At 38.7% G+C, this 15,706-nt stretch overlaps 3 protein-coding genes across 3 annotated transcripts; all 3 read right to left on the minus strand.

Moving 5' to 3' along the window:
* Window positions 1-785: 785 nt before the first annotated feature.
* LOC135674473 (glutathione S-transferase U17-like) lies at window positions 786-1,908 on the minus strand. The gene is made up of 2 exons (XM_065184376.1): window positions 1,516-1,908; window positions 786-1,414 (listed from the first exon to the last, which is right to left on the minus strand). Exons 1-2 carry the CDS (start codon window positions 1,891-1,893, stop codon window positions 1,061-1,063), a joined length of 732 nt encoding a protein of 243 aa, XP_065040448.1. The 5' UTR covers window positions 1,894-1,908; the 3' UTR covers window positions 786-1,060.
* A 9,686-nt stretch (window positions 1,909-11,594) lies between these two features.
* On the minus strand, window positions 11,595-12,502 carry LOC135674483 (glutathione S-transferase U17-like). Its single transcript, XM_065184398.1, has 2 exons — window positions 12,134-12,502; window positions 11,595-12,032 (listed from the first exon to the last, which is right to left on the minus strand). The coding sequence occupies exons 1-2, from the start codon at window positions 12,458-12,460 to the stop codon at window positions 11,679-11,681; spliced, it is 681 nt and encodes a 226-aa protein (XP_065040470.1). The 5' UTR covers window positions 12,461-12,502; the 3' UTR covers window positions 11,595-11,678.
* Window positions 12,503-14,466: 1,964 nt separating this feature from the next.
* Window positions 14,467-15,492, minus strand: LOC135674489 (glutathione S-transferase U17-like). Its single transcript, XM_065184408.1, has 2 exons — window positions 15,114-15,492; window positions 14,467-15,013 (listed from the first exon to the last, which is right to left on the minus strand). Exons 1-2 carry the CDS (start codon window positions 15,438-15,440, stop codon window positions 14,660-14,662), a joined length of 681 nt encoding a protein of 226 aa, XP_065040480.1. The 5' UTR covers window positions 15,441-15,492; the 3' UTR covers window positions 14,467-14,659.
* Window positions 15,493-15,706: the final 214 nt, after the last annotated feature.

A 15,706-nucleotide genomic window follows, 5' to 3' on the forward strand; every position in this document is an offset into this window, starting at 1 on the left:
ACCCACCCCATGATGAGTTTCACTTCCGGAATCTCTTCTCCACGTCAAGCTGTTACCTCTTCTCCTCTTCGAACTCTGCTATGACACAGCAAAGTTTGACTTCGTATTTAATGGTGGGAAGTGAGATAAAATAACAAGACAATGATCGAAATATATGGATCCGATTGTGGTGTTAATGGCGGTTGTCAAAAGCAGTTGTCGGCCTCGTCATTAACATTCGAAAGATCGGTAATTGTGTGCTGATGATTGTTGAAAAGAATAAAAGATAAGAAGAATTATTGAAGAAGCTTTATTGAAAAAGTAAAGAAGCTTAAATGCATTAACATGTCCCTCTCCTATTTATACAGATTATCATGTCCCCGCAAGATGATGCTCCTGTCAAGGATATCAATTTTGGATCGATGTAAAGCAACAAAGGAGAAGCTGTGCAGCTTCGCTATTTTTCACTACTCTAATACTATGTTGCATCAATATGTCCTTCTTCTATCTATACAGATTATGAGGTTAACATGTCCTTCTTCTATTTATACAGATTATGATGAAAGATTTCCCTCAACAAAATAGAGGATTTGGAGAAATCTTATCTGCTATCAATGATAACCTATGAGAACAAAAACGTCAAAGCAACATTTGGAGATCGCCCATCGAATCCAACAAGATGGTATCCTTTATTGATCACCAACACAATATAATGAGGAAACTCAAAAAGGCCATAACCTATTGTCGATGACATTATTCTATACAAATTTCACCACAACAATAAGATCCTGAAGCCATTCCAAAAATACTGTCAATCAAAAAAATTGATATAATATTTAAACAAAATGTAAGACATAAAACACTAATAAGATATTCTTACACATATTTTTCATTCTTTATGAACTATAATTCTATTTATAAAATATGATTGAATTAGTTATAGAAACTATCCTATAAGATCATGCGTCACTACTAATAAGATCACGTGTCACTACTTAAAACAAACATGCACTCCTTCACGGCCTCATTTACTCTGAATCAATTCTCAATACATTCCTCGTCTTTAATTTGCGGGAGACTCCTATTTCTCCTGACGCATCTTGGCGATCTCCAGCAGCTTCTCCGTCTCCGGCATCACCTCCTTCACGGCCTCGTGGGCGCAGAAGCTCTCCGCCCAAACCGCGAGCAGAGGTGTCTTCTCCTCGTCGAACAACTTGAGGCCGGTCATCTGCTCGATCACATTCGCCCATCTCAGGTAGGCACCGAGAGCGATGTCGACGTAACCGATGGTGTCCCCGCCGAAGAAGGCTTTGCCCTTGCTCAGCTTCTCAAACGCCTCCTCGAGCAGCTTCAGCCCGGCCCACGCTTGCTCTGCGGATTCGGCCTTGGCCTCCTCTGTTTCAGCCTTTCCGATGCCGAATATTGACGGGAACCACTGCGTGCAGAAGGATCCAGTCATCATCATTCATGCCGATAATCGTAGAAAATTTATAGACCAAGAAAACAAAGGTCATAAATTGATGGAGGCATGCGAACCTTGTCGTCGATGTAGACGGACCAGAAGCGGTGGAGGGCGCGCTCGTAGGGGTCGGCAGGCAAGATGGCCTGGCCGGAATTAGCCCAGACCCCGTCGACGTACTCCACGATGATCATCGACTCGCAGACGGGCTTGTCGTGGTGGAGGAGGACGGGGATCTTCTTGTACACAGGGTTGGATCTGAGAAGCAGCTCGCTCTTCTCCCCGAACTTCTCCTGCAGGAACTCGTACTCCACCCCCTTCAGGTTGAGGGCGACCCTCGGGCGCAGCACGAACGGGCTCGGCCACGCCCCGATCAGCCTCACTTCTCCTGCCGCCGCTGCCATTGCCTTCTTCTTCTTCTCCCTTCTTTGGTATGAGAGGCAACCAACGCCCATGCTTCGTTTATAGGATAAGGGGTGATGCTTCTTGGAAGCTTCTGCCTTGGGCAACAAGGCGGCGATTAATTGCAATAGAAATAAAGCGTCTGCAGTGACGACGCAGAGAGTCTCCGTATTCATTGGTGGCGCAAGCGATGTCGCCATAATTGTCGGATTCATTGGCAGGGAGTCAAATCCGATATCAAATTTTGTTTCTATCGACACTGAAGAACCTTTGACTCCCTGTTTGACCAAAGGACACCTCTATATATATATATATATAATCAACCATCTATTAAGTCCATTAAAATATTGACGAACATTATAATGTCATATCAGCAACAGGAGAACAGCTGCAGCGCACGGCCCACAAGAGAGTAGGATGCGGAGCCTCCGATTCTACGTCGTCTTGTATTCACCGTTCACACACAGGGTGAGAATTGGGTTTGACTTTTCCTGTACGTCCTCGCAGGATATCACCTGTCTGATGCAACACACCTTATCCTTACGCTTGCTATTGTTATTGCATGGGATTTTATTATCATTATTCTTGTATTTTCTTTTTTTCGTGTAAAAGATGACTTTTGTATTGTCAAGTAAATCCTTTATTTAAGTTTGAAACAATGGGTCAAACTTAATATGTATAATTTGAGTCTTTCAATCCTTAAGCGTACGGAACTACATTCATAGTTCATCTCTTTTCTTATAACACGTGTGAATATTTCTAATATATTTTTCTATGAGTTAATTATGTTTTCTTTACTTTTTTATAAAAGAAAAATCAATTAAGATTTGATAATTTTATCTCTGTTGAGGTCGTTTTAGATAGTTACATATGTCTGGGGAAATTGGTCTTCTCATACAATTGATAGCTCGTGATATCAAGAGGGAATTTGTATTTTTCCTATGAGTTAATTATGTTTTTCTTATTTTTAAGGCTTCAAACTTAGTTACATAAAAAATTTTACGGATCTACTCACAGGTATTTATATATATATATATATATATATATATTTATATAGTTATATTTATATGTATATATATATGTATATATATACATATATACATATATATATATATACATGTATACATATATATGTGTATACATGTATACATATATATACATATACATATATATATATATACATATACATATATATATATATACATATACATATATATATATATACATATATATATATATATATATATATATATATATATATAATACTAGTTCAACCTTTTTTGTATTTTGACTCACTCAGATTAAATTTTATTCTCCTGACTATGGTAATATGTCAGAATTCAAATATTGACAAGTTTGGATCAAATTAATGAGGGTTATCATATATACACCAATTCAACCTTACATGACTTTTTTAATTTGAAGTATCTTTTAGTTCATCTCTTTTCATCTCACAATATTAATATTTTTAATATAAAAATAATTATTTTTGAATGTCAATCCCAAAAAGACATACTTCCTAGAAATATTTAGAAACAAAAGGATATTTGTCTATAGTAAAGATTTTTTCTTTGGTGAAATTAGTTTTCGTTCAAATATTTTATTCTTTTGTAACAAATAAATAACAAGTTTTTTAAATAATCAAAATTCACAAATCCATATAATTTTGAAAATTTAAAATAAATAGTTTATATTAATTAATGCACGAAATTCCTCCTTATCAAAATGACAATATGCATGGGGTGTGGTGTCATAGTAGGCCTACTTTGAATAAGAAACAATTAGCCTTATCTAATATTATCTTGCCACATTGACAGATTTGTAGTCTTGCATAAGTTGTGCAATCCAATGTGTACAAGCTTAGCTTTATCGAGGCATAGTATTGCTTGTCGTTCTATATTCCTCAGCTACCTGTTTCTTTTTTTTTCTATACTTTTTTTTAATCCCTGTTATGATATTATAATAAATCAAATATTTAATTTAAAATTTTTGAAACATTGATTGAGTTTGTTTATTAAGATAAAATAAATTTATTATCTAACACAACTCTGTTCTATATTTCTCTTCCATTTTCTTATGTAGTGATTTGCTTTTGATATTTTATCTAAAATAATATTTATTATTGGGCTTATATCCGATGATGTTTCTTTAATTAGTTTTTATGACATCGCTTTTTTTTTTATCTTTTTAATGAAAATATTCCTCCACACCACTTTTGCTCTCAACTACTAACAAATTGTTGCCAAACACCATCACCACCTTGCTTTCAACTAGCTACCTCCTCTATCTTCGTCACTATTGTCTCGCCTCTTCTCACTAGTAATAGCGAGCTCTTCGTCCTCACTATTGTCGTCAATTCCACCTTGAATGGCCAATGGAGAGCGACTTGGTGGTAACAATTTAATAGTAATTGCACAAAGGAGCAAAATGAAGGTCATGGCAAAAATGGAGCTGACGACTCGTGTGTTAATGATAGAGGGTGGGCATAGTGGTGAAGTAGTACTTTTACCAAGGTGATAAAAAAAGAATACATCATTATTGGATAAAAGTTTAACAGTAATTTTTTTTATAAAATATCAAATTTCTTTCAAACACACATTTTCTAGCAAAGAAATCCTTTATTGATAAGTGTAACATATTATTAATATATTATCGATAAGTGTAATATATATATATATATATATATATATATATATATATATATATATATATATATATATATATATAGTGGTCATCATAAAGGTTTTTTTAGTATGTAGGAGGTGCTTTGGATATGGCGACATACATCACAGTGAACTCCTCTAACCTCTCAAGCTCTCACATCACCACCTTCATTGCCTCGTGGGCGTAGAACCTATCCATCCACCCCACAAGTAGAGACATCTTCTCCTCATCAATGAACTTTGTTTGTACCTTGTGATACTTTGATGCCATCAACGAATGGTCGATATGACTCGATCTAATCCTAAAGGCATATAATCATCCATGTGGCCCTTTCAGTGTTTGAGCAAGGAAGTCGTTATTGGGAATGCATTGGCCAAAGTGGTTTCATGGTGGCCTTTGAGAGTTGGGGTAGGCTGTAGTCTCCTTGAGAGTCCTGCACAAAAGTTTGACATCAGGGGGAATTTCCTAACCCAACCCCTATGAAGTTGAAGGAGTGAAGGAGTGTCGTAATTGACATCAGGGGGCGATTTTTATACCTAAGAAGTTGAAGGAGTGTTGTAATTGACAAGCAGCTCATTCATACTACTAGTTATAAGTGCCCAGCAAACTAATCACGTGAGTGATGGCACGTGTGACTTGACACAGAATCTTTTTGCTTTTTATATTTTGACATTTATCACTTTATATTGACTATTGCATATATATATATATATATATATATATATATATATATATATATATATATATATATATATATATATATATATATATATATATATATATATATATATATATATATATATATATATATATATATATATATATATTGTAATGAGAATTGGATCGTGATGAGATCACGATAATGAGACAGATTTGCCTTTAAACACAGATCCTAAATAATCCCGGTCATAGGTTACTCGAGAGGGATATCGAGATAACCGGACAGACTGGAGTGCTTTATATCCATCCATATGATGGATTCAGCTGGTTTCATAGCTGCTCGTGTGGGGATACTAGGGATACAGTACAGGTGCTCATTAGAGAATGAGTTCACTGATTGATCCGCTTACGAAATGCTGGATGGTTGATGATGCCTTATTGTCAGATAATGATTTCATAGTCCCAGTAGTGTATATGGTCCTTAGACTTGAGACACCAAGGATGTCATGTATGAGTGCTTCATTCTTTGATACCATATTTATAGGTTTAGATATCTCAAATCTAGTACAGTCGGTCAGTGGGAGTGGTAGTCGACCTTACGATGGCTATTGAGTGTCGATAGAGGATCATCCACTCTCGATGTCATAAGAGAAATATTCCATGTATTCTTGCTCAGACAAATCCCTAGCTAGGGTCATTCGGATTGAGAGAGAAAGAGTTCTCCGGAAGAATCCGATTAGAGCGAGACTCGAGTAAAAACCATATGGGTCTGACAGCACCATACTCGGTATATAGTCTCTAGGATATTAGATGGATGAGGGATTATAGGTACATGATAATTAAGGACAGACAGGTCCAATGGATTGGATTCCCCTGTTTGTTTGGGGACTATGGCGTAGTGGCCTAGTACGTCCACAATCGATGAGTCAATATAATTATTATAGATATAATAATTCACTAGGCCAAAAGGAGTTCTAACATGTATGACTCACGGCCAGCTCGATATTGGGCCTAGAGGGTTACACATATATGGTAGGTATTGCGATGAGTAGAGGTTCGAATATGAGATATTCGTCGGAGCTCCTATCTTATTGGATATCCAATAAGCCCTTAAATTATTGGATCCTATGTATGAGATCTAATAAAAGCCCATAAGAGATTATTGGATAGAGATCCACTAATCTAAGAGGCTTGAGTAATTGGATGCAGATCCAATACCCAATAGGGAAGGATTCATTAGGGTTTGACAAGGGACCTCTATAAATAGGAGGGATTCAGTTGTTCATAGGCTAGAGCTTTTGCTTGCCTCTCCTATTCTCCTCCCCATCTCCACCTCAGAGTAGGTTTGGAGTTTTGAGGAGCATCGTTGCAACCTTGCTGTGTGGATCACTGCTAGAGAGGAGGACGCTTGACCTCCTTCACCCTCTCCTAGAGATCTGTAAGGATTCAGGGATATACGATCTCCCTAGGTAATACAATATACTCTATACATAGTTTTAAGTTTCACGGATTTTTACGTACCAATCTTCGCACGACGACGAACATCTCTTTGAGAATAGAGGATTTTGTTTTTATTCTTCTGTTACACATGTGATATCGCCCCCAAGATTTCTCAACACATACATCATTTTGTGGCCCATGACAATTGATCCATATGACCCCATGCGACGTGTCGTAAGTAGAGGACGATAAAAGGGGTGTCATTTTATCACGGACTTAGCTAGCTTTGCCTAAGTCATGTGTTACCTCTATGTGTCTGTCCACAAATGTCAACCTCCTTGAAACTTTCTATAGTCTCTTAGGATCTACAAAAGAGAAAACGGATTAGAGAAAGTGTTTCACTCGGGATCCACAAGTAACCATTTCAGCAAACACTTTATAGCTAATGCAATTACAACCATAGACTTTACAAGCTCTGAATGGTTGCACAACAAATGATTAATGATGGTCCACTATAAATTAAAATGCCCACAAGTGCCCACATGATACAATCTTTATTTATAAGTCCAAAATGACCATCAAAGCTAACTAAAATGGGTTGTTAAGCTTGTTGTCAATCCTCTACATATTATGCAAAGCATGAACAAAATTAAAAGATATAGATATATATGAGCATTACATTAAATACCTCCTTTACATTTTTTCCGTGACATTCTCCCCCACTTATTCCTTTAATATCCTGGTTGAAGCTTTTGCAGATGCTGCATCTTCTCGCATTTGTTGAGTCTTTAATTTTTTGCTCCAACTACAGTATGCCTCTTGGCTCCCAACTGCACTCTGCCATTATTGTTGAGTAGTCAAACTTTAATCAGCTATGCTACTTCAACTCGCTAATGATTATGACTCTAGTGTGGTGTCAATTAAGTTATGTTAATCATTGTTGGTTCCTATAGATATTTAGATAAAGAAAAAGACATTCTTTATTATGTGCTAGTCTCTCAAATGCCTTATATCACTTGAACTAGGTGGATGCTTGTTAGAGCTTTAATGAGCATTGTTTTTCAAACTTTGAAGCTTTTATGATCCTTCCTCGGTAAAATTTGTTCATTGATTCTTCTTTCACTTAGTTGTCACTTCAAAGTAGGTTTGTATCACTTTCATTTTCGATTGACATTATGTTGGGAAATGAAGTGGACAATGTACTATTAATAGCACCGATCATCATTGGTGAGGATTTGACAACTATTATCTTTCATTAGGTTTCTTCGAAAGATTTTTGAACCTTTGCAAAGCTCCTATATTGAATAAATAAGAGAACTAGAGTACTCGATTTCGGCCATTCTCTTAAGAGTTGAGAAGGCAAAGGTTATTTGACTTTGCTTGCCTCCTCAAGGATTGTTCTCCATTTCTTGAGCTAGTTACTAGTCTTTACCTGCTCTTTGCTCCAATTTTCAAAGCATTCAAAGTATTTACACTTCTTATGTTGAGTTAGCTATTATGATTCACCTCCTCATTTCCATCGAACTTCAGGAATGCAAGAAGATTTTACCATAACTTAGAGCAAGTCTCTAATAGTTTTGGTCGTCTTTGGGATTATACCATCTTCTCCAACACATCTTTCGCTTACTCCTCTAAGTAGCAAAGGTATAGTATCACTTACTATCTACTTCATTCCTTGGTCGAGTACTCTTGTATTGACCCAAAGTCCTCCACTTTCAACTATCTTAATGAGAAACTCGCTGACATTGGTCTTATGAAGTTTTTTGACCTATGCCCTTCAGTTTTATCTCAGTACTTGGAGTTTGTCTCTACATTCTCTACATCTTTGGCCCCTTTCACGATCAAGCACTCTCACTCCATAAGAGCAAGGGATCAATGATTCCACGGAAGTCCCACCTCTGTAGTATTATAGTGCTGTCATGCTCATGACCCTATTATCTATCACCTCGCACCTATATCTCTTTCTTTACGATCGGTAGATCCACCTCTATGACACTATGACACTCTTCAGAGTCCATCTCCATTCTAATCGATGTTTATTTTTGGGTGGCTAAGTCCTTTTGAACTCGTCGTCGTTTTCTCGCTCATTTTGACCACATGCTTCAATACTTCTATATTCTCCAAGCAGTTCCCCTTGATCAATGGAAAGACAAACTACACCTCTACCATCATGTTGCAGGGCTCATACCGATTATGTTCTTCTTACCTTCATTGGTAGTAACATTTGTTTACTCGACCTTATCCTCTAACTTGTTGAGCTCCCTTAAGCGAATATGAGCTCTAGAGTAGTCTAACTCTCCAACCACTTTGATTATACTTTTATATGATTAAGTTTATCCCATGAGACTTATTAGTACTTGCATTTGAAATTCCTCATTAGTAGTACACAACGTTCATATGCTAATGACCAATGCTTTTCGATGCAAAATTTGATACATGCACGAAAGACCTGCCTCTGCGGTACTATGACATTCGCTCCTTAAATTCATAGTCGTTCTTATCGTCGTGTTGTTCATCAAAGTGGAGCTCTCAATAACTCTTGATCATACCTCTGTATGACATAGTCCCTCGTCAGACCTATCTCATATGTGTTGCATTACCTCAAACTGTTCCACCACGATCCGCTGCACTATGTCACATCCTAGTGACATCTCTATTGTATTATGATCATTGTGGGACGAACTCGGACCATGATCTCTCCATGTGTAGCTTCTACCAACACATCATAAGGCCTCTACCACCTCCGATTCTATTCGCTCCCTTGGCAAACCTTCGTCCACCCACTCTTGAGTCACACCTGAATGAAGTACAACTCTAGGATAGTCCATCAGATAGTAGCTCCCGAAATCCATCATCTTTGTTGAAATTTATGCATCATTGTCTAGATCATGGGCCTTTGCCCCCATTAACATAATCTCTATTATATATCACTTCCTTCATGATAACTCGAATGATAACACTATGATATATTCTTCAAGAGTACCTACCTCTGCATCCTCTTACCCCTTGTTAAGGCCTTCTGACCCCAACTTCACCTTCGTAAGATGAGTTACCTTAGTTCGTCCACCAAAAGCTTCACCAAGATAAGGTGCATGTGCCTCGAAGCTCCCTTCGTCTTTGGCACTATGTAGGATGAGTATACTCTATCATAATGAGGGACCTATAGAACAATATGATCTTGCTTTTTCCTCTACAACAGTTTGTGTTCATGACATTTGTTCAAGGAAAGCTTCATGACTCCGCTCCATATTTCATTTTCTATGTCAACTCCATTCATACGGCTTGAGCACTTTATTAAAAAACTTTAGATAGTATCACATGTATAGCGAAAAGTAAAAACAAAACTAGTTTTCCAAAATAATTTTATCGGATTATCGTGCGATGAACAGGAATGTAAAACTCAAAATGACAAAAACCACATAAGAGGTGTAAGACGTTCTTACCTAAGAGAACTTGGGTATCCCCTAAAATCATATATCCTAGTGCGTGAATGAAGGAGCTCTCATCAACTCCTTTTATAATAGTGATTCACATGATGAACGTTGCAATGACGCACCTCCTCACACAGCACATTCTTTCCTCGTGATCACACACCACCACATAGTAGTAGATAAGGAGGAAACAACCCCTCTTATAGTCCTCTCACGGTAGAAAGGGGGTAATCGATTGGAGGAAGAAGTGAAGAAGAGATGAGAACAGTGGTGGATAAAGGGGGTCTAGCATTACTCATATTTATATATTCTCTTTTAATTAACCTTAATGGATCATTCTTATTGGGTATTAAATATTTATCCAATTACCCCTAGCTTAATAGATATTAGATCCCCATCTTAATAATAATTTTAAGCTCTATTGGGTCTCTCCCAATGATCTATTAAAATAGGGGGTTATCAGATATCTCTATTCGTTACATTATCCACCGTATGTGTGTGATCCTTTAGGCTCAATATCAAGCTGGTTGTGAGTTGCGTTATCCAAAGTCCCCAAATAGTACAGGAGATCTAATACATTAGACTTATCTGCCCTCAGTTATCATATAACTATAGTCCCTCATCTATCTGCCCTCAATTATCATATATATTAGACCTATCTGTCCTCAGTTATCATAAACTTGAATATTACACCCAAAGAGAAGGCAATATCTAGTTGAGTATTAGTTAGATAAATCAAACCTCCAACCAAACTTCTATAGTATCTTGCATTTGTCAAACATATACCATCTTCAAGTTTCAATTTCTCATTTACATTCATGGGTGTTGCTATAGCTTTGTAATTAATAATGCTAGATTTTTTAGTAGATCCATTGCATGCTTTCTTTGTGAAATAAAAATTTCATATGATCTTTGCTTTACTTCCAACCCAAGAAAATAGTACAATAGACCTAGATCTGACATTTCAAACTCATAACGAAGGGTTTGAAATTTTATCATAATCACTCTTGATGAGCCTTGAAATTCATTTTGAAATATCAACCAAGCTTGCTTTGAGATTGTCGTTGTTATAATTCTTGAGAAGATTATCTCATGTACAGCTTGTTGAATTAAGAACAATGCCTTTAAGTCATTTCTATTCTCCCTCAACCTGATTTCATCATCTAGATCTGCATATCCATGCTTTATTAAGTCCCAAAGATCTTGAGACTTGAATAGAGTCTTTATCTTGATACTCCAAAATTCATAGTATTTACTCGAGAATATGGGAATAAGGGATTGCGTCATGGAATTGTTATCGAAACCCATAATGCCTTGTTCAAATTAAAACTTAGCTCTGATACCATAAATATTAGGGATAGAAGAATAAGAAAACGATAAAAAAAATACTATGATGTAATTAAAAAGAATTATTTCGATCAAAAAAATTATTATAGTATTTAAATAAGAGATAAGACAAAAACGCTTATAAGATATTTTGAAGTACATATATCATCTTGTTTCATGAACTATGATTTTTATAGGATCTAGTGGTAACTACATCATCACGTTAGCCATGATTGAATTAAATGTAAAAACTATCTTATAATTTTTAAATCATTGGTCACTATTTAGCCTATGATAACTGAATCAATTCTCACAACCTATTTCCCGAAATGCATCTTGGCGAACTCCATCAACTTCTCCGTCTCCGGCGTCACCTCCTTCACAGCCTCGTGGGCGCAGAACCTCTCCGCCCAAATCGCGAGTAGAGGCGTCTTCTCCTCGTCGAGCAACTTGAGGCCGGTCATCTGCTCGATCACCTTCGCCCATCCCAGGTAGGCACCGAGAGCGATGTCGACGTAACCGATGATGTCCCCGCCGAAGAAGGCTTTGCCTTTGCTCAGCTTCTCGAACGCCTCCTCGAGCAGCTTCAGCCCGGCCCACGCTTGTTCTGCGGATTCGGCCTTGGCCTCCTCTGTTTCAGCCTTTGCGATGCCGAACATTGACGGGAACCACTGCGTGCAGAAGGATTCAGTCATCATCATTCATGTCGATGATCGTAGAAAATTTATAGACCAAGAAAACAGAGATCAGAAATTGATGGAGGCATGCGAACCTTGTCGTCGATGTAGAAGGCCCAGAAGCGGTGGAGGGCGCGCTCGTAGGGGTCGGCCGGCAAGATGGCGTGGCCGGAATTAGCCCAGGCCCCGTCGACGTACTCCACGATGATCATCGACTCGCAGACGGACTTGTCGTGGTGGAGGAGGACGGGGATCTTCTTGTACACAGGGTTGGATCTCAGAAGCAGCTCGCTCTTCTCCCCGAACTTCTCCTGCAGGAACTCGTACTCCACCCCCTTCAGGTTCAGGGCGACCCTCGGGCGCAGCACGAACGGGCTCGGCCACGCCCCGATCAGCCTCACTTCTCCTGCCTCCGCTGCCATTGCCTTCTTCTTCTTCTCCCTTCTTCGGTATGAGAGGCAGCAACGCCTAGGCTTCGTTCGTATATATAATAAGGGGTGATGCTTCTTGGAAGCTGCTGTCCATCTTGGGCAACAAGGCAGCGATGAATTGCGATAGAAATAAAGCGTCTGCAGTGACGACGTAGGGAGTCCCCGCATTCATTGTTGGCGCAAGCGATGTCATCATAATTGTCGGCTTCATCAAATTTTGTTTCCATGGACAATGAAGAACCTTTGACTCGCGATATATATATATATATATATATATATATATATATATATATATATATATATATATATATATATATATATATCCTTACATTTGCTATTGTTATCATTGTTCTTTTTTTTTTTGTAATTATTTTTATTGTTTTAAAGATGACTTTTGTATTATCGAATAAATCCCTTATTTAAGTGTAGTAAACCTAACATTTCAAACTCATGATGAAGGGTTTAAAGTTTTACCATAATCACCCTTGATGAGTCTTGAAATTCATTTTGAAATATCAACCAAGCTTGCTTTGAGATTGTCACTGCTATAATTCTTGAGAAGATTATCTCATGTACAACTTGTTAAATGACGAACAATGCCTTTTAGTTTTTTTTCTATTCTCCCTCAGCTTGGCTTCTTTATTTGGATCTGCATATCCATTCTTTATTAAGTTCCAAAGATCCCGAGACTTGAATAGAGTCTTCATCATAATATTTCAAAATTCATAGCATTTGTCCAAGAAGATGACAATAAAGGGTTGAGACATAGAATTATCATTGAAAGCCATAATATCTAATTCAGATTAAAACTTTGCTCTAATACCACAAATGTTGAGGATGGAAGAGCAAGGAAATAATAAAATATAATACTATGATGTAATTAAAAAGAATGCTTTCAATCAAGAAAATCGATGTAGTATTTAAACAATAGCTAAGACATATAATACTTATAAAATATTCCCAAGTGCACATACTCTATCTTGCTTCGTGAACTATAGTCTTATCTATAGAACCTAGTGATAACTATCTCACTCCATCATGTCACCCATTATTGAATTAGGTATACGAACTATCCTATAACTTCTAGATCATTGGTTACTACTTAGAATATACCTATAACTACTTAGGACATAATAACTATCTAGGTAATCATTATAAATTAATTTATAATATTATCATGGTCGAGGAGAATGAGGATTTTCTTGTATACGGTGTTGAATCGCAGAAGCAGCTCGCTCTTCAAACTCGTGCTGCAAAAACTAATACTCCACTCCCTAGTGGGCCAGCGCTATCCCCACCCCATGATAAGTTTCACTTCCGGAATCTCTTCTCCACTTCAAGCTGTTACCTCTTCTCCTCTTCGAACTCTACTATGACACAGCAAAGTTTGACTTCGTATTTAATGGTGGGAAGTGAGATAAAATAACAAGACAATGATCGAAATATATGGATCGATTGTGGTGTTAATGGTGGTTGTCAAAAGCAGTTGTCGGCCTCGTCATTAACATTCGAAAGATCGGTAGTTGTGATGATTGTTGAAAAGAATAAAAGATAAGAAGAATTATTGAAGAAACTTTATTGAAAAAGTGAATAAGCTTAAATGCATTAACATGTCCCTCTCCTATTTATACAGATTATCATGCCCCCGTAAGATGGTGCTCCTATCAAGGATATCAATCTTGGATCGATGCAAAGCAACAAAGGAGAAGCTATGCAGTGATGCTACAACAGTATCAAGGAGGTGAGAGGTGAGTGACTGCGGTGGCTTGAGATCGTGCACGCAGCCACTTAGGAATGTGGCGGCCGGAGGCAAAGGGGAAGCATCGCTATTTTTCACTACTCTGATACTATGTTGCATTAACATGTCTCTCTTCTATTTATACAGATTACGAGGAAAGATTTCCCTCAACAGAATAGAGGATTTTGAGAAATCTTATCTGCTATCAATGATAACCTATGAGAACAAAAACGTCAAAGCAACGTTTGGAGATCGCCCATCGAATCCAACAAGATGGTGGTATCCTTTATTGATCACCAACACAACATCATGAGCAAACACGCAAAGGCCACCTCACGGAAAACTACCGTCGGTGACATTATTCTCTATAGATTTCACCACAACAGCGAGATCCTGAAGCCACTCCAAGTGACCACCACGATTCCTTGTCTTTAATTTGCAGGAGACTCCTTCTATTTCCCCAGACGCATCTTGGCGAACTCCATCAGCTTCTCCGTCTCCGGCATCACCTCCTTCACGGCCTCATGGGTGCAGAACCTCTCCGCCCAAACCGCGAGCAGAGGCGTCTTCTCCTCGTCGAACAACTTGAGGCCGGTCATCTGCTCGATCACCTTCGCCCATCCCAGGTAGGAACCGAGAGCGATGTCGACGTAACCGATGATGTCCCCGCCGAAGAAGGCTTTGCCCTTGCTCAGCTTCTCAAACGCCTCCTCGAGCAGCTTCAGCCTGGCCCACGCTTGCTCTGCGGATTCGGCCTTGGCCTCCTCTGTTTCAGCCTTTGCGATGCCGAACATTGACGGGAACCACTGCGTGCAGAGGATTCAGTCATCATCATTCATGTCGATGATCGTAGAAAATTTATAGACCAAGAAAACAGAGGTCAGAAATTGATGGAGGCATGCGAACCTTGTCGTCGATGTAGACGGCCCAGAAGCGGTGGAGGGCGCGCTCGTAGGGGTCGGCCGGCAAGATGGCGTGGCCGGAATTAGCCCAGGCCCCGTCGACGTACTCCACGATGATCATCGACTCGCAGACGGGCTTGTCGTGGTGGAGGAGGACGGGGATCTTCTTGTACACAGGGTTGGATCTCAGAAGCAGCTCGCTCTTCTCCCCGAACTTCTCCTGCAGGAACTCGTACTCCACCCCCTTCAGGTTCAGGGCGACCCTCGGGCGCAGCACGAACGGGCTCGGCCACGCCCCGATCAGCCTCACTTCTCCTGCCGCCGCTGCCATTGTCTTCTTCTTCTTCTTCTCCCTTCTTCGGTATGAGAGGCAGCAACGCCTGGGCTTCGTTCGTATATATAATAAAGGTTGATGCTTCTTGGGCAACAAAGGCAGCGATGAATTGCTATAGAAATAAAGCGTGCGTCTGCAGTGACGACGCAGGGAGTCCCCGTATTCATCAGATTCCACATCTAATTTTGTTTCCATGAACAAAGTAGAACTTTTGACTCCATGTTTGACCAAACGATCGTTTCCTAGTTTTCAAAATAAAAAAT

The sequence above is a fragment of the Musa acuminata genome, chromosome BXJ1-1, assembly GCF_036884655.1.
Source record: "Musa acuminata AAA Group cultivar baxijiao chromosome BXJ1-1, Cavendish_Baxijiao_AAA, whole genome shotgun sequence".
Lineage (NCBI taxonomy): Eukaryota > Viridiplantae > Streptophyta > Magnoliopsida > Zingiberales > Musaceae > Musa > Musa acuminata.

Coding starts and splice junctions, on each gene's coding strand:
- LOC135674483 (XM_065184398.1), bottom strand. CDS start 12,460: ATGGCAGCGGAGGCAGGAGAAGTGAGGCTGATCGGGGCGTGGCCGAGC. Junction 12,033..12,133: donor CCTTCTACATCGACGACAAG/GTTCGCATGCCT, acceptor TTCTGCACGCAG/TGGTTCCCGTCAATGTTCGG.
- LOC135674489 (XM_065184408.1), bottom strand. CDS start 15,440: ATGGCAGCGGCGGCAGGAGAAGTGAGGCTGATCGGGGCGTGGCCGAGC. Junction 15,014..15,113: donor CCGTCTACATCGACGACAAG/GTTCGCATGCCT, acceptor CTCTGCACGCAG/TGGTTCCCGTCAATGTTCGG.
- LOC135674473 (XM_065184376.1), bottom strand. CDS start 1,893: ATGGGCGTTGGTTGCCTCTCATACCAAAGAAGGGAGAAGAAGAAGAAG. Junction 1,415..1,515: donor CCGTCTACATCGACGACAAG/GTTCGCATGCCT, acceptor TTCTGCACGCAG/TGGTTCCCGTCAATATTCGG.